Raw genomic sequence first — 23,967 nt, 5'->3', positions numbered from 1 at the left:
GAGGAGCGAGAAGACATATGCGCATCCCACACAGAGAAGATATCTGTGGTGGCATCGGCACAAACTGCTGTGCTGCAATCTAAGTGGCTTTTTGTGCTGGTGTGTTATGATAAATAGCTATTCATTCACAGCTCTCTAGTGAGAGCTCGTTCCATTAAAAAGTGTAATGTAAGAGCGACCCGTGGCTCTCAGAAACACTTAACAGACACGGCGAATGGCCCGATGATGCAGACAGGAAAGGAGCAAAATTAGGACCATGGCGGAAAGTAAATAATAATCCTTCCCTTCTTTAGCCACTCTAAACCCTTTCTTCCCTCCATCTATCTATTTGTCCCTCGTTGCACATCAATTTTATCCTCCCATCTCCATGGTACCCCTGGGCCTAGCGCTGAGTGATGCATGCTGGGATCTTGGCAGAGGCCAGGAGGCTAATGAGATATTAGTGTGCGTTTAACTCCCACTGAGTTCACTTCCCTTTCTTCACCTTTTCATTTCCCTCCTCACCACATTCTGGTGCACTCTTGGTTATTTAACCCCTGCCAGCCTGTTCAGGTGGACTCAGAGAGGTCAGCACGGTCTAAATTAATCAGTGGATATTAATTTAGAGGTGGACTTCCTTCCACCTGGGAGCGTACATTTGTCACCATGGAGGTTTCCACAGTGACAGGCGCTTTTTGGCCCAGTTATCCATGATAATAGATGGAGAGTCTTGGCAGCCAATTGGATTAGCCCCTTGTGGTTGGCTTTAATGAAGATTACACGCCCCTGTGGTTAATGGATATTAGGAAGGGAAGAGGCGTGTGGTGAAGCTTGGCACTGACACTGGGTAATACCAGGGCAATGCCGTGAGTAATGTGCCAAAATGTACTGATTATGTCTGCAGAGCATTAAACAACAGCACAGAAAAAGGGCCATGAGTAAAGCTACATGTACAAATAATTAAATACATTTTAAGAACCCGCCCACAGCCTCTCTATGTCTTTGTGTTCATGCTGGTCTTTGTGTCATTAAGACTTTCACACTGCTCTACTCACCAGTTGCTCTTCCATGTGTGTCGGACATGCGGGTCGTGGATGTTGTGTTTGTCGGCCTGCTCATCCAGGAAGTCAAACATGTATTTGATGGCCAGCGGCAGGGCGCTGCCTCTGTGGGCCGTGCTGAAGATGGTCTCGAACAGGTCGTCCACAAACTTCTGTAACGTACCCTGCAGAGGAAGGACAAACAGATTACATGACGCTCTAAATCTTCACATGTGTTGGTCCAGTCTTTGCCAGTCTACAGTTTCAGTATGTTCAGCCAGTTTCTATATTGAAGGAGACACAGAGCCAGTGAATAAGATTGCTTAATACATGTTGCTACATTCCAGGACATAATGTTGACAGAAAGATTGGCATAAACCTGTGCGGATATTTTCCTGTGTGAGTTTATGAGTTGTGCAGCGCCTGTCACTGTGTCCCCTCGCTCCGATGTTTATGTGTCTGACTCCTATCTCGCAGACCTGGCCTCTAAATCTGCTTGCAGCTTTGATGGGGGAAATTGTTATTTCACAGCTGACTTTTAATAATATCTGGGAACAGGAGGCGCATCTCCTAAGCCTCTTTGTGCTGCCGGATTAGCTCCCACACTGCACCATTGACCCTAATTTGATTTAATGTTGGCGACTTTAAGGAGGAGGAGGAGAAGAGAGAGGAGAGACAGAGAGTGAGAGAATCTAATCCTCTTGTAAAGAATGAGCTGATGGGATGCACGGGAGAAGGCGAGGGCGAGGGATGGAAATGAAACGACAGAGGTTTCCTATCAGGAAAAGAGGCCATTGAGTGTGGCAGATGAGGTGTGTACAGGCACTGGCAAATAAAAATCCAATTTGGGCCGGAGCGGGCGACCGAATCACAGAGTCAAGAGAGGTAGGAGAGAGTGGGAGGAGAGAATCCTGTTAGTCCGACAATCACGGCTATAATTCTAATGTGGCCCACATTCCCTTATCGTTCTTCTATGAAAGGTGGAATCGCATATCTCTAAATCAAGCCCACGTGTCTTCCCACTGACAGTCTGCATTAGAAGACTCTACAGTTTGTGTGTGCATGCATTTATGTGTGTGTGTGGAGAACCAAAACCTGCGTGTGCCTACAAGTGCTGTTGCTGTGACATTTTACGTCATCCTCCATCTCAAGGGGGACTCATGCATCAACACTGTCATCGTCACGGGGTTCTCTTGTTCCCTGGTGGAGCTGAAGCTGCCAACACACACACCCCCCACTACCATCCACCCTGTCATTAGACCCCGCTCTAAACACAATGTGTCATCTGGATGTTTAGATGCCGTCTGCCTGCACATTGAAATGAGAGCAAACAATCAGAATGTTATGGATTGTATTAAAACAGAAAGAAGCCAGGTAGAGATGGAAACACACACACACACTCCTGAGAGGAGGTGAGGGCAGTAGATGCGATTCTTCCCCCGTGCCCCTCCACTGTCCACACACGAGCACGCCCTGTACCCACACTCAGTCAGAGTGACACTGATGGAGCTAATATGAGAGACGTCAGCGGCGTTGCCAGGGAGAAGTATTTATTGGCAAGGTGAAAGCCAAACGCAGTCAATTACGCTGCCTGTCTGCCCAATCATTCCTCACCAAGAGAGATGGGCGGCCAAGATAAACTGGTTATTCCACGAAAACAATCCATCTGGAAAGATGATGTGCTGTCTGCGGTCTGAAGCCCTTCCTGCTCTCTGGAATGGGATAATAGCAGGGAAATAGAGCAGCTCATAAGGGCCAAGAGGGGGCGTGTGTGCATGTGTGAAGGTGTGTGGAGGACTTTACAGTGTGTGTCGAGGCTGCTCCTTCTCCCCTACATTAGATTCTGCAGAGTCCCTCTTTTGTGTGTATTAGTTCATATTCACAGACTGTTGTACCTCTGTTGCCCTGTTGTCGTCACTGTCTCTGCTTGTTTAGACTGTTTCAGTTAATTGCATGTGAGTGTGGTCCTTGAGTCAAAGGAAAGACACTTTTCTTGTTCAACCTTACATGATCTGATATGAACTGTAGCCTTTAGCTGGCTAACGCTAGCTAACTTTATAGATATGTGTGAATGCTTTTGCAGTTTCTAACTGTTTAGAGAAGAGTTAAAGAAGGATAAAGCCTAAGGGGGGAATTCACTAATAATGAATTGCGGCTGCTGATAGCTCCATAAATTGCGCATCATTTGCCCCGGCTATCTGCTCCGTCTCGGGGTCTGACTCACAAAGCAAATTGCACAAATGATATTCAAGCACAAACATAAGGTTTCGCAGATCCGTGCAGTTTGCTCTTGTTTTGTGTCTGATTGTGAAGCTGTCTGCACCTCCACTCTCTGCTGCGCGGTCCTGCGCTCTCAGGTTAGTTGATCTCAACTCCACGCACAGATCGATGATGAGCAGGGAAGGGAGGGGGCAGCTCTTTTAACAGTTTATTGTCAAGTCCAGACTCGATAGGTGTTTACTTGTTTAACTATTCGAATGAAGCTTTATTTTTTAAACGAGCGCAAAACAGCAGCTCTTCCATGTAATAATCCCCATCCTGCTTAACTTCCCCCCTTAGTTTTGAATAAAAAAAGGGGCAAAGGGATGTACTTATTTAAAAGATATGTGGCTAAACATGTGTCACTTACAAGTAATTGTACCGCTAATGCGGTATGCAGTCTGCTTAGCAGGGCAGAACGTTCAAGACTGGATGTTTCTATTCTCCTTCTCTTCATGTTAGTTTGCTCTATATGTGTCCTGTTTTACACTCTGTTTAACACACTGTCTATTTACATTAAATACACAGAGCTGAGCTGGTGTTCTCTATGTAAACTGTTTCACAGACGCAGACAGCGGAACAAAAAACAAACTGAAATGTTCTTTATGAAAAATTACAGCGTGGACATTTTCCGATTGTAGCTTTTCTTTTTTCCTTCCCGCTCCTCTGCTCGCTGCTGTCTGAGTCTGATAGAGTGGACGTCTTAATGAAGAAAAAGAGAGAGGCGGTGCTTTAAGAGTGGGTTGGAAATTTGCATTCAGCTTTTGGATCAAAGTCCAAACCAAATTAACTGCTTTTTGGAGGCCATTGTCGCACGCCACATTCAAAGAGACTCATTTTATAGGCGTTTCTATTTTTGCCTGATCTTTTTTTTTTTATATAACAGGAACACCTGCACTAACTTCATGGCTCCTTTCTTCTTTTCTCTTTTTGATACGCTGCAGCGTCAACGCAACAATGAACAGAGCAAACAAACAGAAATATCTATTTTCTCTGTCTCACCTGAGGGGATAGAGGAATACATTAGAATAATCTTTTCCACTGAGATGACTCATCCAAAGTAAACAAGAATATTCAAATAAAGTCAGGCTGTTCTGACTCATGTTAGCACAGGGTGATGGTTAAAGTGACCTTTTGACCTTTCACCATCTGAACGGCTTCAGGAAGAAAGAAACATTTACACTCATTTTAAATGCAACAGTTGGGACTTAAACTCTGTATTTGCTGTTAAATAATTATTAAAATTATTCGCCCTACTAAATTTTACAGACTCAAAATTCAAAGTGAATTTAACATGAGAAAGAAACGACCAGATCATGAGACAAATTTAAGATTTCCTCGAGCAGTGTTTTGTTCGATGACGACAATTTTTCCGTGATGAAGACGAGACGTTGACGAGCTAAGAATAGATCGTTGATAATAAAAACTCAGTCGAGGCGGTTTTTTTTTTTTTCGTTAACGAGACTAAAATGTTAGTGGTGGGCTGTCGGACATTTAAGTCCCATGACATGTTGTAGCCTCCAGCACCAGTTAGAGATAACTGAACTTTCTCTGTCACCCAGCCTCTCTGCTTCAGAAGAAAGGGCGGCTTTATGCGTCATTTGACGTTGCTTCTGCACAAAAAGGAGCGATCATCGGCTGTCTGCTTCTGTCAGACTGTTTAGATGAGAAGCGATGAAAAGTTAGGACCAAGAATAAAAATGTAGATGCCGTGCCCTCATCCTTCTTTACTGTATGGACGATCTGCTCTAATTTTACCAGAAGCAAACGGGTAAAAACGACAACAGAGCAACTGGAGGAGTTTTCTCAAGAGGGAAAATGTTTTGACTAAAAGTAACAACTTTTTATTGACTAAAACTGGACTAAAATGTTTGGAGTTGTTGTTGACTAAAACTATATAGGGTAAAAATGACTAAAATGTGACTAAAACAAATCTGCATTTTCGCCCTAAATCTAAAATAGCCGACAAAATTAACACTGTAATAGAGTTCAGGTGGCTCACCTTGGTCGCCAGAAGTCGTGTCAGGTAGATCTCAGAGACCATCTTGCTGCCGCGGTCGCCCTCCTTCTGGTCTCCGTGCTCGTGGTTCTTCACCAGGTGCCAGACCTTCACCCCGCTCTCCAGGTCCGGGGTGATCATGGGAGTGCGGGAGCGCAGGCTGTCGGGGCTTCCAGTGTACTTGATCATGTTCTCTGTGAAGAACAACATGTATTAGATCATGTCCTTCTGATGGTCGATAGGGAAATCAAAACCTTCTAGCTTCTTTTTTTCTTACTTCTTACTATGATATATAATGGTAATGTATCTCATAAACCTTTATGTGCGCCTATAAAGCTCTGTAGAGTGTGTGCTGGAAATAAAAAGCTGAGTTTTCTCTGCCTAAAGAGTAATAAGCGAATGAATAAACCTTCATCAGAGCAAAGCTAGAAGGAAAGAAAGGTAAAATAAACCTAAAAATAAACGCCTGTCGCTTCACCGAGGAGGCCAGGAAGGCCATCGCCTGCACGTCACCTGCAGATTACAGTTTTCTGGCTTCCAATTTACAGGTCTGTGAGATTGGACATGAAACTTTCAGAGAGCGTGCATGCTTAATTTTTCATGCCTTCTTCTCCCGGGGACGAGACATGGCATCGCCAGCTGACACAAAATCGAACAGGTGTCAGAGGAGATGAAATATGTATGGCCCACCCAATGGCCGCGGTGGCGATGACATTTCCAAACACATGGCTCAATGAATGTTTACACAGTGTGAAAAAAGATTGATCAGTGGGTGAGGTTTGGAGAGAGGAGAGAAAAAAAAAAAAGAGTGTTTTTCTACTGTGACAGAAATCAATCTGTCCAGAGAGAAAAGAAGGAGGAGAGGGTTCAGAGAGAGAGGGACAGCTGGAGATATCAGATACAGTGTGTGTGTGCGTGTGTGTGTAATTACAGTACGATCATGTGACAACGTTTGCAGCTCTTGTTGTAAGACCTGTGTCAACTATTCTCTCCAGGGCTGTCTCAGGGACGCCGGACAATAGAGACACTAATTGTGCTGTGTTTGAGGGTGTGTGTGGGTGCAGGAGGACGTGATTGTGTCGTTACATAAAGCGAGAGTGGGTAGTTCATTCATTTAGAGTTAATTATTCATTCAAAAAGTTGGAGAGCTGAGGGTGATGAAGAGTCAGGGATACACAGGAGACAGATTTCTGGTTCTATTCTGATCCTCCTCACAAAGGACGTGTTATTTGTCTGATGTTTTTTTTTTTCCTCTTTTGGCTTCTGATGGAAACATTACATCAAAGCCTCAAAGGTTTCTCCTTTCATTGTCTGACTCAACACGTTACACAGTGTTTGTCTTAATCTTTGTACTTTTTCCGGAACTTTCCTCTCTCCCGCTCGGCTCCCCCCTCTCTCTCTGCAACAGCTATTATAAATTCAAGTCTCTTTCTTCAGTATTCGGCCATTGTACTCAGAAAGAGTTCAAAGTCACTCTCGAGCGCCACGCCAGCTGTAAAGTGGATCACACTCGCGTTTGAAGTCAATCCTTTAAAAAAATTGTGGCGGGAGATATTCCTAACCTCCTCCCTCCCTTTTTCTGTTGCTCCACTCACCTTGTCCTATCTGGTCTAATTTGGAGCCGGAGAAGCGAGGTGAGACCGTATGGAGATGAGGCGATGCTAATAATGTGGCACCACATTTGATGTGTCTGAAGTGTTTGCGGCCGGCAAGGCCGGCCCTTTGATCAGCGACTAACTTGATGGTTTCTGCGGTTCAAGGAGACGCGGAGCAGACGGACAGGCAGAAAAAACACAGGCACACGGAAGCACTTTGGTGTCTCAAGAGGCCAGAACAACAGAAGAAGAAGTCTATTTGGTCTCTTGTTATGTTGCAGAAATCCTTTCAACTACTTTAAATTGTGTCTTGTCTTTCGAGGTCTGTCAGGACTCTCATGCAGGAGGCTGTGGACGCTCATCACCTGTATTTTTTCTCAAGTGTTATATATTATTTTTAGACACATATTCGATATTTTTACTGTTTTATCTGTGATTTTATTGCATTAAACTATTCCTCGCATGTTTATTTAACAGTTTTTTCCTGTTACTATTAAATATGAAATAATAACCGAGTATGTTGCGAGTATTTATAAGATATAAATGTAGTGTGTAGTTTACTATTGCTGTTAAAATTCCTGGATGTATAGACTCCTTCATCTAGTGTTAGGGTTATTATGTTAGTATCTATTTTCTCCTGTGCTGTAGTCGCTTTAATTGAACCTGCTGCTGTAACGCCACAACTTCCCAGTTTGGCATCAATAAAGTACATCTATCTATCTATCTAGTTTCTACCTGTGCACTAGGCCTTAGGCTGGAGATATACTTGCTTTTAACCTCGCGTTCTCGTACACAACCCGCTGCGTCATGAACGTAATTGTTCACATACTTGTCTATGCACTACGCGTGTTACTGGAGGATACCTCTAGAGGGCAGACCAGAGAGCTCAGGCTGTTTGCAAGTACCGTTTGTGCGGGATGTAAACAACAGACATGGACACTCGAGGAGGTTACTGCTGTGTTAAATCTAAGATCACACTGTCGGCACCGTCCCCGCTCTGTTTCTCCAACATTTTCCTCCGTGCTCGGACGTAACGGTCCCGGACTTGTTTCCGTTTAGCTTAGCAGGTTTCCAGGTTGACTTCTAAAGTGGAACTTATCTGTTGCCAGCTATTCTGACAGGCATGTTTGTCACTGTGCAGTGGCAATGACACATCAGCTTGTGGTCAAAACTTTGTTGTCCCTGCTGCTGTGTTGACTACACTGTGCTCTGAGGACGCCAAGCAGACACAGGTCTGATAGGAAAGAGGCTGAAACCTGAGGAAGTGCAGAAACATGTCGGCTCACCATATTTACTCGCAGAAGTCCGAGACACGGTGGAGTTGTTGACTGAATTGTAGGCTGTAACTTGCTTGGGAACCAACGCCATCACTGCATTATCAGGGACCTGAAAGACAAAACATACATACATTATGCAAATGACCATTCAACACAAAAGCTATATTTTTCTAACAAAACCAATAAGAAAAGCCATACATCACTGTGCTGGTGTCATTTTCTATACTTCCCTCCATTTATTCTGGTTTCATGTGGATAAACAGAATATCTTATTACCCTTATGTGCTCCATTCAGCCCACACATGCATATGATGAGTGACAGGGGGAGGGCGAGTTTAGCCGAGCATCACACAGGCCTGTGCGAGAGGGGACGTCCCACAGCCTCTATTCAATAATACCTTTCCTCCTGGGCTGGGTAGTGCGCGTGTGAAGGTGTGAAGAATGAAGCAGCGTGTGTGTGTGTCTACGTGTAAATAAGTGTGTGTAAATGAGTCAGTCGTATGCTCCTCCCTTCCCTAGTCGGCCAAACAGGATTCAATTAACACAACTGGGATGCACTCTGTCCCAGCCGTGCACACACACACACACACACACACACGGTATACCCCTACTCTGCATAATCTGGCTGCCCGAGCTGCAGGGGAAGGCAGGGTTAATTGAAGTGATCTCCATCATGGTGCGGCTGGATGGGACAGGGAATAGAGACCAGGGGCTTTTTGTGCATACATGTGTGTGATTGCGAGCTGAGGTCTTATTAAGATTGTATCATTATTTCACCCAGTCACTCAATCTGCTCCTTATGCATAATATGTTTATATTATTGTGAGCAGGAGGCCCACAGGGCAGATTTTGTTATTCCTTTGTGGGGAGCCCCCCCCGACTCTCCAACACCCTTAAGCATGCTCCCTGATCACTGCTCTTATGTTGAATGGATTTAAAACGAGCCGAGCACAATGGAGCATAATGAAAAGGAGGCCTGGCATTTGGGGAAATAACATTAGTAGGAGAGGATAAAGCACGATTTCCCTGAAAGAGAGGAGGAGGAGGAGATATGTCTCTCATTATGGGACAAAAAGATCTGATACGGCAAATGCCACTTTTTGCTCGTAGCGACCACGTGATGTTTCCACGAGCAAGATATCAAACTATTGACAGAGTTGGTGATGCAAGCTGCGACGCTCTAACCGAAGGCAGAGTGAGTGGGTGAGTTCTGCTGGTGGCAGATCAAACCAGATTAGCGTAATAAAGGAGAGCACATGATTCTATTGAGCGTGTCTGGTCGGTCGTATTAGCTTGTAATAAGGCAAACAATACTGTGATATCATGTCTGGAGGACATCCTAAGAGCAGAGATGGATCACATCTGGGTTTGCATCAATAAATAAAGAGTGCATCAATGGATTTGATTAGTAAAGTGAAGATCTTTCTAAAGAAACCTTTTTAAACTAAAGCCACATTTCAGTGATTAAGTTTCACAAACAAATGGATGGAAGTGCAGATGCCCTTGAGTGAGGCTGATGGAGGTGTCCCCTCCCTTCCTCGCTCTGAGCATAGCCTCCTGACAAATTTGGAGTGCATGTAGAGTGCTCTCTCTCTTTTTTTCCTGGTCTGTCAAGGATAAGGCGCCCTTATTCCCCGGCCCTGGAAAAAATGAATTAACTTCTGTCTTCATTATCTTATCTCAGATTCAAATCAGCTCCCTAATCCATTCCACCCGCGCCTCCTACTTCCCGGCCTGTTGACACTTGCTGATGCTGACATTTAATTTAGGCACCAGGCAAACGGCACTTGGAGGGGACAGTGGCTGCTCGCTCAGCTGCTCCGATTATTAACACCATGTTGACAAAACTTGCCTCTCTGCAATCACGTCTCATTGTGGTCGGCTTGAATGGACAATCACTGCTGATGAGGTAAAATAGCACCTGCCTTTATGCGTTTGTGTTATGTTCTGCATAAACACATTTGTGTGTTTAATTAGTGAGACGTCTTTGGATTTTTTCTTTGTATCTTTGTTATGACTCTTGGCCGGCACATCTGATTTCACAACAAGCCCTCTCACACATGAGGGATTACTTCAGTGGAGATCCCTGCCTCATTCCTCTTAACCTGACAGATAGTTTGTGTAGGTGTCAGTAGGTGTTGTGTGTGACTTGCACAACTAAATGTTTAGAAAAGGGATTTGGCTGAATGTTCCATTAGATTAGAGCTTAGTGAAGAATTGAGGGTGCATTAGAGACAGCTAGATATAGAGAGGATTGGTGGTAAAGATGAGAGGTTTATATAAATGACTAAATAACTTAGAAATGGTGAAATACTGGATGTCAGGCCTTTGTATTTAGTATCCACGTTTTTAATATGTCTTAATGTGACATTTATCAGCATTCTGTTTTTGTGCTAATGCTGTATAAGTGGGATGAACAACAAAACTTTTCTGTACAGAAGGATGCGAATGTCTTAAAGCCGAAGATGTAATCTATCAATTACAAGCAATCAGCAGATAGCAATCATCTTTTTTCCTCACTGCTTTCTGTGTGGGATCTAACGGTTTTCAAATGCTTTCCAATTATATTAAAATAATCTCATACTAAAATGACTTTTTTTTTTTTATTAATTAAACGCATTTCTGTTGAAGTCAAATTATTTCTTCCCTCTCCATAGACAAACATGTATACACCAAGGAAACATACTTTTACCCACGCAATTATCAGTCACAACTAGAATCAAAGCCACAATCGTTGACGAACAGGCTCTTTTTTCTGGCAAAATGCCTAAAATCATCCAAATATGACCCTCAGCCACGACCACACCCCTTGACGAAAACTCAAGCTTTTAATAACTTTTAATCTTCAATGTCTTGTCAATACACTGACCCAGTTTGGAAAGGATCAGATAAAAGGCCTAGGAGGAGTTCGATAAAGTATAGACCCTGTAAATAGCAAAAAATACACCTTATTTTGAAATTCAAAGCTAAATGGCTGACTTCCTGTTACATTTTGGGCATGGGTGTAAGAGACTTTTTTGTAGGTCTTGATATGATAAATATGCATACCAAATGTCATACATGTCGGTGAAACATACTCCAGGGGCTGAATTTTAGAACATTTGTAGTGGGCGATCTGGAGCCATTTTGCCACACTCATGTGCATCACCTACAAAATATGACATTTTTTCACCAGACCTGATGCATGTGCACTGCGTTCAGTGCTGAGTTTAATGCAGGTTGCAGTTGTGCATTATTAAATATACAGTCATAGGCGTACCTGATAATGAGCCAGCATGTTCAGTCTCTTCCAGTCACCTTCGATCTTGGTGGTGACGTCTTCATCCTGCAGGATCATCCGCTGTCCTCGACCCTGACGCCATTCTGCAAACAAAAGACAATCAGAAAGATTAGAAGCAGTGACAATATTTACTTATTCTCTTATTTGTTCCTCTGCAGAGGAGATTCTGTTTACCCCTTTTCTGCACTTTTGATTTGCTGATATACATAAATTGTTTGCATTGGATTCCAAGGGATGGCCTAATGTTGAGACCAACAATCATTTTAAAATGCTACGGATATATTTGCAAAAATAATATTTTTTAAGAGAAGAATGATTACCGAGAGTCTGTCCAGGTTGAAACATTCAGATTTTTACCTGCAGGCATCTTTCTATGGTTTATAGCTTAATCTATTATTCATATAATGTCCACTGGCTGTATGTGTAGCAATCTAATTCTCCTCATGGATTAAAAAAGTTGAGTCTGTAAGCATAAATAGGATAAAAAAAATGGAGGAAAACACAAAATCTTAAGAGTAAGAGTAGAAAAGAAACGCAGAGTGATGTTAAACCCACTCTACTTCTTTTATAGCAACACTCTCCCTCTTAACTTTCCATCTCTCGCTGTTTGGATCGATCGGTGTGATTACTGCTGCATGCCCGGGGCTAGTGCACTTCCTGCAGTGCCCGCCCTCATGCTCTGCTCTCTGAGGGCACTGAAGGTCCCTGCTCTGCTTTTGTCAAACCCCCATGCACTGATCTAAGCCCTCTGATTGGCTGCTCTTATATTGCTGGGACACTCATCCACACCGACAGGATATGGAGGAACTAGAAACCTGCAAACGACTGCAGATTGTCTCATTTCCATCCTTTTTAACAAGTAGCTTCCAGTGCACATGACGACATTTACATGACCTTACAACACTACACACCGAATACACCAGGCGTCCCACATCTGTGCAACCTCAGCACAAAACAGAACAAAAGCTGTGACAGAAACATCTCACAATACCCCAGCAACATTATCATAAGTGAAAAAGGGAAGCCATCTCGAAAAACAAACAAGCACATGATTCCTCTTTTCTTTCTGCAGACATCCTGGGCTTTATGAATACGTTATTGCGCCTGTGCTCCTCGCCGCGCTTCCCACTCGAGTCGGCCACTGTCATCTCCTATTCCGATCACAAACAGGAAAACAAAGCGGCAATCACCACGGTGCGTGATGAGGCCTGTCTTTGGAGGATCGACCGGAATTGTGTTAGCATCTGAAGAATCTGCAGGAAATAAAGATTCTCCTGTTGTTTTGGTCCATACAGTACATCTTCCCATAAAGATGCAAATGAGCGCCCGTCTCCAGTCGAGCCTCAGTAAACAAATGAAGAAATGAGGAAGAAGAGGGGAATAAATAAAAGAATAAACTTGGTGTGAAAGCAAAGCAAACTGAGAATACTCAGAATCCCAAATCCAGTGGTCCCCATGCAGAGGGAACAGAACAGTGTGTGTGCGTGCGTGTGTAGACTGCAGACGCAACCAAAGAGAAAGTGGCTTTAGGGAATGTAAGAGAGCTGATGGTGAAGAGAGAGGCTGAAGGTGACTGTTGTACTCCGCAGAGATGCGTGACACACATTTGCTGCGAGCAACAATCACACAAAACACACACTCGACACACACAGGGTCGAGCTCCTTTATTCTCTGAAACCCTGTGGATGATTGCAGCGGTGGGGAATTAAAAACAATATCTGAGATAACAATACTGCCGGCCAATCCGTCTCAGGACAGACCTGCCACAATCCCATTATCCTTATCAGCCGCTGCAATCAGTCTGTGTTTGTATGTTTGGATGCGTTTCAGAGATCATGAAAACCACTGTAGACTCAGAGCACCCTCTGCTCAAGTATTCTCTGTTAATCAACTCATTATTAGAACAGAGCTTTTATTTGCAGCATGTCGAACACACTGCAAACAGAGCAATAAAAAATATTTAATTTCATGTTCTCCTGTGAGCTTGCATTCACTCGCCCTCTCCCTCTCTCTCTTACTCACGCTCGCAGACACACAGAGCGAGTGGCCGGCTAACTGAGGATTTCCAATTCCCTTTCATAATAAAACAATAATAGAAGAACACATCTCGCCCAAAGGGGGCCGTAAAACAATTTTATCAAGGAATGCCGTCAAAAGGCTAAAGCAATCTCTTCACTTAGCTTTCACACAGGCAGATTCCCCACGGTATGCACTCAGCCCATCTCCAGGTCCAGGTGTGGTTATAAATATGCTGTTACAAACACACAACGGGGGCTTGGAGAATCCATCTGGCAATATTAAACCATAAAAAGCATGGTGCATGGTGCAGAGACGGGCTGCAGGTATCGATGGGCAAACAAGATTATGTTCACAATCGTGCATGTCTATGTGCATGAACACACAAACACCGGTGTACCAAACCCCCTAATCACTAGCTGTCTTGTAGAGATTCAGTTCCACGCCTCACTGAAGCCCATACAAGTAATCTGCACATATATTAGGCCCCAAGTTAGATACGATTAAGAGCCAAAACAGCACCTTCAAACATCACTCAAGAAGTAAAGAAGGACAAAGAAAGAAAGCACTAGCAAAATGATTCTGTAGGGAAGAGATCGCTGAGCGTCTCGATTGATTAGCTGATCAATCATGTGACTCAGACGCCCAGTCGACAAGAGAGGCGATCGATGGGAAGTTTAGGGAGGGGGAGAGACCAAACTCAGACATCTGACTGAGAGAGCCAGGAAGTCCAGTCTCCCGAGGTCGAAAAGAAAGCTGGTTCTCAGTATCTAGGAAGACTGTGAAGGAGGAGTGGGGAAGCCTTAGTGAAAATCGATGGGTGTCTAAGTTCAGCCTGCTTTTCTCCAGGGACATAGTTGAGTAGAAATGTTTTGACAAGCTGTAACATATCTAGAGGGATGTGCGGGAGCAAGACTTCCAAAAAAACCCATCATTAACATGCAACACATGGAAACGGCACAAACTCAAATACATTCATTAGACTTGCCCTGCTCCGTATTACAACTGTCGGCTTTTTCACATAGTGTATATAAAGGGAGAAAGATTCATACCCAGGTCCATGTCAGAGGCTTTTAGGCGGTGTGAGTGTGGCACGTTCTTGTAGATGGCGTCCAGGATCTTCTCCTTCACCTGGCTGATGGTGTCACAGTTCAGCGCCTTCACCTGGATCTCTGGGCTCTTCTCGTTCTCTGGATGGATGCAGTTCACCACCTGGAGCACAGATACAAACATATATTTATATGTTGTTACTTACATAATTTCCCTATCACAGTTAACTTTACTCCCAGAAGGTTGAATAGAAACAGATGGAAGAACTAAGAGTTTGAGTTCACAGTGGAGAGAAGAAGACAACAGAGCGACTTTAGAGGTTCTGTGCAGACACATTCACATGCATAATCTCTTTCATTCCTCCTCCTCTCAAACCCTACTCTTTTATATGACAGCTCCAGTCTGAACAGGAAGTGAGGTCGCCACTCCTGTGCCCTCTGCGTGTCAAGCGTGACAACAACAACTTCATGTCGCATTGCTCATCTCATGACCGACAACCCATAACCACCCTTTCCTCTCTCCTTTTGTCCATGAAAGCATATTAAGCGTCCCCCTTTAGCCCCCGCACCCCCGGGCAGGTGAACCCCTCACCAGCGTCTTGTAGTCAATCTGCTGTCTGATGAGCTTGTCCTCGCTGAGCGAGTAGCGTGCCTCTCCTGTGATGGAGTCAATGGGGCCTTTCTCCATCTGCTGCTTGATGGCACAGAAGAGAGAGAAGAGAGGTTCGCCTGCACACTCCTGCAAACAGAGAAATAGAGAAAAAGTTTAGAGGGTGATAGAAAACTTTGAAGCCACATCAGCTGTCAGCAAAGTTTAATATCTGAGAAAATATCTTTCTGAAAAGTTGTAGCTCCTTCTTGTAATGTTTCCAGTCTGCCTCGCCTCCAGAGTTGCTGAGCAAGACTTATAAACACCATGTCCACAACTTTATTGCTCCCCTAAATTAAAGAAAATTGTGCCACCTCTCAATATATATGTACTTTGGCGAAATAAAGCCAGAGTTTGGGAGGGCTTTGATGGATAAACATTGAAAAATGCCATAAGGGACAGACTTTGAAGTCACCCTGTCTCACCCCTGAAAACACTGCTGTTTATCAAGCTGAAGAGATTGGCCGTTTATCATTGCTTTTATTCTCCCCCCAGTGGCAGTAAAGGGATGAGTGGAGGGTGGAGAGTTTTGAATCTTGCTTTTAGCGTTACTGGTTACCTATAGTAGTCTGGCGACGACATTTCTATGTAGAATCTGTAAATAGAGATTACCTATGGAGTAAAAGAAACTCTCTTAAAGGGGTCATGTCTTTTTGAATGGATATTCTCATATTTTGCATGTTTCAAATTTTTTGGGTGTTTATTGTTCACAGTGAAAAAGTGAAAACTGCATAATTACATGTTTTTCCAGAATTACATTTTTAAAAAGGTTGCCTCTGAAATGGGCCGTTCAGAATAGCTGCAGGTTTTTACATAGAACCTTGCTTTCGCTGAAATCGACCAATCGTCATTCACCTCAGACCATTCCGATACCCCCTGGCGATTCTGGCTCGTACATTTAAGGCCGAATAATCAATCCTAGAACAGCCATGTTTTCTACAACTTTGGAGAGACAGTGTGGCCGCTCCCCCATATGGGATCGCACATGTGGGGGAGTGGCTGTGCGGTCCCTCAAAATACTGTCAGCCAATCATGGCTAAGGTCTGACTAAGGTCTGATGGCAAAACGGCTTGTTCGTTTCAGTTTTAAATTAAAATATGTATACAAAGACGTCTGGATGTATGCTATTTAAAAAAAGGACAACTTGTTTGTTAAAGTTATAAACAAACATTAACGAGCTGGTGCATCTCAAGGGCTTCATCCTAGTAAATAAAATTCAGTTAATTAAAAAGATTTACCTTCAAAAACTTGTAGAGGAGGAAGGTGAACCAGTTGGTCAGCATTTTCTCTGCGACAGACTCGGTCCTGCAAACAGACACATAAAGCACATAATGAACACATGATCCCCTCGCTCTTATTACCGTCATAAATATTCAACACTTTCAAACATTCTGCTAAAAATGATGACCGCTGCTAATGAATAGGCTTTCGTTACACAAATATAATGAATCGAGAGAGCCTCTGCACATGCTATATGATGGCCTTTCAGACAATCTTTGGGCCGGCTTTTATGCTCAGGCACGCCGAGGGCAGCTCGTCTACGGCGGCGGGGATTTTAATATGAGGCAAAGCAATTAAAAGCCTTTATTTGATCCCAGTGGATTGATGTCGTTAGGGGGCTGGAGCGGCTCTGTAATAACACTGGCCTCATTATCAAGCGCTCCCTCGCCTATTCACTGGACTAACACTCGATCCGCGCACAATAGAAAGTGAATGAATACATCTCCCTCTCTTTCTCCGCCTGGCATACATGCTCCAATGGTGTGGCAAAATGGTGTGTGTCTGCGTTTGTGTGTGTGTGTGTGTTGACCCGGGCCAACAGTGTGATTGATCCCATGTGAATGGGCTAATATGCATACATAATAACAAGAGTGGAGAGGGGAGAGGCGAGGATCCGATATCCTTTGACTGCAACCTTCTTGACCAACATCAGTGTGTGTGGGTAGACTGTCTGAACACCTCACACACACACACACACCCCTCCCTCTGGTTTCAATGAGCAACTACCAATGGCATCAATATTTCAGGATTAGTGTCCATTGTCGTCTGCCACCTGCAGCCCTCCCACCTTTCACTATTCAAACAGCCTCTTTAAGGGGCTCCACACTGAGGCCTGAGGGGGGACATGATGTCCGCTGTGCCAGTGGGCCGACCTGGCACCCCCCCCCGCCAACCCTGGCACAACACCTGGGGGGGATTAACTTCCTGCCTCTCACTGTGCCCGCGCTCTCATTCTGCCGCCCCTCCCGCCCCGATCAAAGGGTCAACAAGGTCTCTTTTCATCTTTTCTTTCATGTGTCCTTGCGGCCTTCCCTCCCTCCCTGTGGCCGCCCCACTCTGGATCCTGTAATCATACACACTTCCAAATCCTCTCCATTTTCACAAATGTAGCCCATCTATCAAAGGGATGAAAGGAGCATGGAGAAAGGAGGAGGTGCACAGTGAAGGAAGGAGGGAGGTAGCAGTGAAAAGGGAAATGAAGAAAAGGCTTGGCCGAGTCCGGCCTTCCCTTCTCTTCTCTTTAAACTTCCTTTTCCTTTCTCACTTCCAACAGACATCTTGTGTTTGTGTGCCTGTGAAAGTGGACAAGTGTGGAGCCGTTTTAAGGCTAGCGTGCAAAAAGCACAAATTAATCCCACTGCGTATGTATTCAGAAATTACCATGTGTGCTGACTAGTGTTTATTGTGTGTGTGTGTCTGTGCATGCTTCTGGCAGCGGGTGCCAGCCCAGCAGTAATAAGAAGTCTTGGCACGGCCTCCCCGGTTTGCTTCTGCTCGTTCTCGATCACAGCGCGGTCTACGGGGAGCGAGGATAAAAATGGAAGTGTGACGGAGCCGCTTTAAGATCTAACGTTAGCGTTTGGTTTTACAACTTTCAAACAATTTTTCCCCCCAAACGCCTCTCCTCAGCTGCGACTCCAGACACAGCCCAACCTATGTGTGGGTCAATGCAATGAAATGTGCCGTGGCGTGTTGGCATGGTCAGGCGTGCCCACTTGGCAGCCAGTCAGAGGGGCAGTGGGCATTGAGAATGATCTAGAGCAGAGGGGAGCTGGCAGTGCTTAGTTCCCCCTGATTACCGAGGTAGGGTTGATGGGAGCCGTGCCTCATCACACATGGAACATTTTGGTTGGCCATAGCTGCTGGGTACACGTATTTGTGTATCTGTATGAAAATTGGCACTTAGACTTCCTGGAAAATGAGTGTTTGATGGGAGATGTGAGCATCAAATCTACCCAACAGAGCCACAACAATATTCTCAGTAATACCACTCTTCTGACTGTCTAATCCAATCAAAGTGGATCTCTTTTTTACAGATATAAAGGTCATTCGTAACAGATCATTTCACATGCTGTATTACTCAAGTAAAGATGCCCTTTAATGTTGTCTTTAAAGTGGTACTTAGTTTCGTTCTCTTTGGCGACACCTGTGGCGATAAACAGTAATTGCGGGAGCACTCTTCCCAGATATCCAGACAGTGTTGCATGTGTGACGTCCACGGTTGGCTCCGGTTGTAACTCTTGATTTTCCTCGCTGACGGTCGCTTTCCTTTTTAGACTGTTTGCCTTCATCTGAGCGTCCAATTTGTTTCTTTTTCTTTGGATTTTCACTTATTTTTGAAGTTGTATCTGTAGTCATCCATCTTTTCTTTGTTTGTTCAGCCGTAGTAGATTACTGTTTACTCGCAACACTTGCAGAGAGCGGAAAAGCAGCCGCTTAGCTCCGCCTACCCTCTCTGGCAGACCAACCACTGCTGGGTAACGGTAAACGCGTCACTAACTGGGCGTCGCTTGCCACCAGACAGCCAGTCTGTAACACTGCAAATGCAAAGGCTTTCATCAGTGGGCCACAGGCTCAATCATCATTGTGTTACCTCATTCGGCGATAGATTGTGACTTAACAGACATTTATTTAAATGATAATCTTCGAGATTATCACTTTAAGACCTATCATAAGTGTCACAGTATGTTCGCAAAGAAAATAAGAGAGTAAAAGGAAAGCTGGAGCTGCTGTGTTAACCGAACATGTAGCTGCATCTCAAAGTCTTCCCCTGTTTTCAGTCACATTTTAAAACAGCACAGCTTGAAGTCAAGAATCATTTCCATTTCCCGCTCTGGCTCCCAGTGAGGAAGATTGGTCATCGCATGTGTCAAACAGTCTCTCAGTGACGTCTAGCAGCTGACACGTACAGACATTTATTCTGTCAATGAGTCACGCACAAACAAACACAACAGAAAGTATCCTTACAGTCAGGAGTCGACCCTGAGTGATGATGATGTGGGTCTGTTTTGAAGCCAAAGCGAGGTTCTGATTGACGTAAAAAACATATTGGGCTTTCATCTTTTCACCAAAATTAAATATATTGACGCATTAATGGGAGCCAAACTAAACTTAAGGCCAAGGACAGCTTGTTTGACTCTGCATGATGGGGAGAGGGATGGTGTTCGGGGGGGAGATGGAGGGAAGAGAGGAGTTAAAGGAGGAGAATGCAGCAAGGAATGCGACAGATGGTTGTGGAAGGCTCTCGTTAGTTAGCTTGCCTGGTGCTTGTGCTTCAGCACAGGTTGAGATGGGACAGATGGAAGGATGTGTGTTTGTGTGTGCTGAGAGAGAAAAAAAGACACACACACACACACACACGGACAGATTTCTTGGAAGAGGAGGCAGTGGGTAGCCGTGCTCAGATGCTGTGCCAGAGACACCCTGCTCACGCACTTTAAGCATTGATTTAGCAATCAAGAAAACAGGGGAGGGGGAAGAGGAGGGGAGGAAGAGCTGGGAATATAGATTGAGAGAGCGAGTGGGATAAAGATAGTGGCGGTGTGAAACATGCGGCAAAAGCCTCAGAAGTGAAGATAAATAGGAGAGAGCGGTGGAGAGTGAGCAGGGAGAGGCAGGTAGTGAGGGACGAAAACAGTCAAAATGAGCAAACATGGTGAAAGAAAGAAAGAGAGAGCAGACAAATTAAAGAGAGGAGAAGAAGAGAGGGAGGGAGCCATCTTCCCTCTGCAATATTAAGCTTCATCTTCACAGCCTTATGTCTGTGTATCTTGGCTATTTTCAGCTGCTATCCAAGGACATGCCAGTCAGCCCACACTATGGGGTGGCGTAGCTTGCTCACACTGCCTCATCACATCTGAAATGCATGCTGGGATGTTGAAGCACTAATAAGCGCATCCGAGGAGGAGAAATGAGATGAAGACAGTCTGATCAGTGCCCATCACAGATGTGTGTTTGACAAATGGGCAATCAAAGTGGGCGCGCGTTTGTTGTAAACATGTGCTCTCCCTCCAGAGCTGGCTGAATGTGACGGTGTTTACCCCGGGTCTTCTTCTCCCTCTCCTTTGATGGCAAGGAAGGGGGAGAGAAGAAGTCTCTCCAGAAGGGATAAATGACCTGATTCTTTCTCTTTCTTTGAGAATTTTACATAAAATTCAAATCAAATCGAATTCTGACATGACATGACACAAATAAGAGGTGGATATAGCCTCTTGCTCAGACGTAAAGCAAATGCAGAAATGGCTTAAACCTGCATTATTTCTAATGGCCAGCAGGGGGCGACTCCGCTGGTTGCAATAAAGAGTCGGGTTGCATCCTCCTCAGTCCATTTATTACACAATCAATCTCAGAACCCGTCGGTAGTATAGTCTGACGACGATATAGCCTCTTGGGACAACGGTGAACATGCCGGGCAGTTAGCGATAAACAACTTTCGGTCAAGACTTCTTCTGTTTACAGAAAAATAAACAGTTTTTCTTGTGACTGACTTTAACTAACGGGTCTTACCTTTGCCAAAATTTCAACATCATGATGCAGATTGGTTTAAAGTAAAGTTGAAGCTCTGTCAGGTCTGTCCTCAAGAGGAGAACAACAGTACTTTCAAAATGCTCGTTTGTTGAACAGAGGTCGGATCCATCATTTCTGATGCCTTCGAAGAAGTCGGGAAATCTGAACGGCTTTCGTTACACAGCGTCAAGGGAATTTGTCTCAAGTTGACTTTTTGATCTAGAACAGGTTGTTAGCTGTTAGCATGCAGATGTTTATAGAGATTAATAAGAAGCTAAATCAGATGTCCGCTGATGGGAGCTGGGATGTCATTATGGCTTTTGCTTTTGCTCTCCACACGGACTGTTTTTCCTGCATACGCCGCAGCCTGCTGATACGTGATTGGTCATAATTAGTGGGACTACAAGCATACTACAAACGGAAACCAGAACACTTACCACCCCTAACATACACGCCCCTGCCTACAGATTCTACATTTCTGTGTAGAATCTGTAAATAGAGATTATTACACAATAAACATTTTTCCTGACGAGTTAATCATCTTAAATGCTAGTTTAATTTCTCTCAATACAGCATGATGTTTATTTTGTAAACTATGATCCCATTTAGAGTAAAATCAACATTAAAGCAGGATATTTTCTGTGATTGACAAGTTGCCACGTCCACAGATCATCCAGGAAAAAGACGCAACAATGAGTATCCTGCCTGTAATCCAAAAAAACAACAGGGCAAAAGCCAAAATGCCGAACTCAAGACTTCATAAGGGGGGTTCACGTTGCGTTGCAGCCAGCATGCACGACCACATCTTTTACACAGTCTTTGGTATAGCACACACAAAGTGTTGCTGACATGTGAAGTGATCAAAGAGCTGATCTCACGTCTTGCCTCCGTGCTTTAGTAGTCTGTTTTCCTCACTTGGTTACACAGCTTTAAGTGTGTCCATTCTCCCCGTCTCCGCTCACACGCCATCTCTAATGTCGTATCTGCCGCCAGGATCAGCGGATACTTCATTGTTTAGTGGCTGCACCATGCTCGCCGAGCTCTGGCTGCAATTAATCATGCCTCCTGCCCAGACAGCATTAATCCGTCTCTGCATCACCAAGTAGAGTGTAAACAGGCTTTAATGATGTGAATACGGCCGCTGTCTAGTGGACGCTATGATGAACAGCATTGTTTCGGGTTTTTCAGCGTAATATCGGCTCGCTGTATGTGTCTGGCACTGGCGGAGATGAGTTCATAGCCGGAGGGAGAGTCAGAATTTTAATTTAATTGGCTTTCAATTCATGGGGATGGATGTCCCCGAAGCAAAACAATACATGTATGTATAGACATGCATGAACACACACATCACACGTATAAACTACAGCTGTAAGGAAGCCAGTTAACTCAAGTAACCATAATCATCACATTTACCAAACACTGTAGGCAGGAAGCGTAATCACACACAGCGCTGTGTTCAAGTGCACGCCATTAAAGCTCTGACTGAAATCCAAAGGAGGATTGTGATTGTGCTAGAGTGCAAGCTTTTACAGTCACTCTGTCTCCTTTTTTTTTTCCATAAATGAGATTTTTTTTCTCCCTCTTCAGCTATTTGAAATGAGATTCACTGCTAATTAATCATAATTATTTTGCTAATGATGTGCAAGGCAATGCACTCTGGTGTCTCTCAGACAGAGCCAGCAATTCAAGGTCAGGGGAGCTAATCCAGACATGTCACAGATAGGAGACACTAAGCAGCATGTCCTTGATAGTAAAGGGCCGACATTAAACCTCTACCCTGAAGAAGGTCATTACAACCCAGATTTGGAATTGAATGTTTGGTGCAGTTATTGAAATATGAAGCATGGGCCTGTGACTTTTTATCAGAGGAAACAGAAGCAAAGAAATCTGCTTAAATGGATCCTTCTTTGTTTAGGAAAATGCAGCGAATCAACAACGAGCAGTGCAACTTTTGTCGCTTGTTAGGCAGCGATAGAAGTAAAGTTTTACTCTGCTTCTCACCTGCGGAGCAGTAGCTTGGGGTGGTTCTTGCTCTCAAGGTTGCGGTCTATGAGGTCGGACAGCAGATGCTTCAGGACATCGGTGGCATACTCCAACTTGCTCTGCAGCACTGTCATGATAAGTGAGGCCACGTTGCCTCGGTCCCTCATGGAGAAACCCCGCTGGGCCTCCAGAGTGCGAATGAAACACAGCAGGAAGACCTTGTTGTTAATGAGCTGGCCGAAGAGCTTCAGCCCCTTCTCCACTTGCTCCTGGCGGTAGCCTGGCACCTGTGAGGAAACAGGAGATGTGTTCATTTGACTGAGACACATTAGAAGTAACAAGGAGGGAGAAAGTACAGATTCTGCTACATATAGAACTAATCAGCAATCAGTTGACTTGGGTAATATTAGCTCTCTGCCTTTGCTATCAAAATCTTTAGTCATTAACATCCGTCTAATTGTTTCAACACAGTTTTATAAAACCTTTATTCACAGTATTTGGATCAGGTTTATAGATAGGCTAGTTTCTCTAATTATAAGTTAAAACATTCACCTTTATGAATAAGGATAGAGAGCAGAGAGAAGCAGGATGAGGGGAAGAAAGTAGGATCTGGGGAGTTTAACATCTTCCAGCTATTATTACATTTAGTGTGAAGGTTGAGAATAAAGGCAGGAAAACACTGAGCCTCTTGAGGGAATGTTTATTACTTTGATGGCGCTGTGTTCCACACTAATGCAAGTAGAAAGAGAGTGCAGTGATGTGAATTCCCCTCGTCTGAGCCCACATTGTCCCTGCGCCATTTATAATAGTCACTTGCCGCGCATGCTTCTTCTCTCTTTTTTTCATAAATAGCACCTATTGAGATTCTTTTTTTTTTGTCTGTCAAGAGCACTCATGGTGCCGCAGCATCTCTTTGTACCCAATGCAGCTGTCAACCAGCATATGTTCTGTCTTCTTACCTTTCCTAGAGGAACACCTTGTAATCTGTTGGGAGCTATTGTTAAGTTGCAAGTCTAATTTCATACCGCCTGACAAGATGTACCGGGGTTTGTGT

At 44.3% G+C, this 23,967-nt stretch overlaps 1 protein-coding gene across 1 annotated transcript in view; it reads right to left on the bottom strand.

Annotated features, from left to right (window-relative positions):
- plxna4 (plexin A4) overlaps positions 1-23,967 on the bottom strand; it is a 208,559-nt gene that overhangs the window by 11,834 nt on the left and 172,758 nt on the right. Inside the window, exons 21-28 of the mRNA XM_069670686.1 lie at positions 22,932-23,200; positions 16,382-16,448; positions 15,087-15,233; positions 14,498-14,657; positions 11,409-11,512; positions 8,159-8,258; positions 5,281-5,471; positions 1,035-1,204 (exon numbers count right to left, since the gene is read on the bottom strand). Of these exons, the coding sequence (XP_069526787.1) occupies positions 1,035-1,204; positions 5,281-5,471; positions 8,159-8,258; positions 11,409-11,512; positions 14,498-14,657; positions 15,087-15,233; positions 16,382-16,448; positions 22,932-23,200 (1,208 nt within the window). The remainder of the gene's footprint in view (positions 1-1,034; positions 1,205-5,280; positions 5,472-8,158; positions 8,259-11,408; positions 11,513-14,497; positions 14,658-15,086; positions 15,234-16,381; positions 16,449-22,931; positions 23,201-23,967) is intronic.

Source organism: Semicossyphus pulcher, unplaced genomic scaffold (genome assembly GCF_022749685.1).
Source record: "Semicossyphus pulcher isolate SPU_LCO1_2020_fin unplaced genomic scaffold, fSemPul1.0.p SCAF_20, whole genome shotgun sequence".
Lineage (NCBI taxonomy): Eukaryota > Metazoa > Chordata > Actinopteri > Labriformes > Labridae > Semicossyphus > Semicossyphus pulcher.
This window is presented reverse-complemented; position numbering and strand designations above follow the sequence as displayed.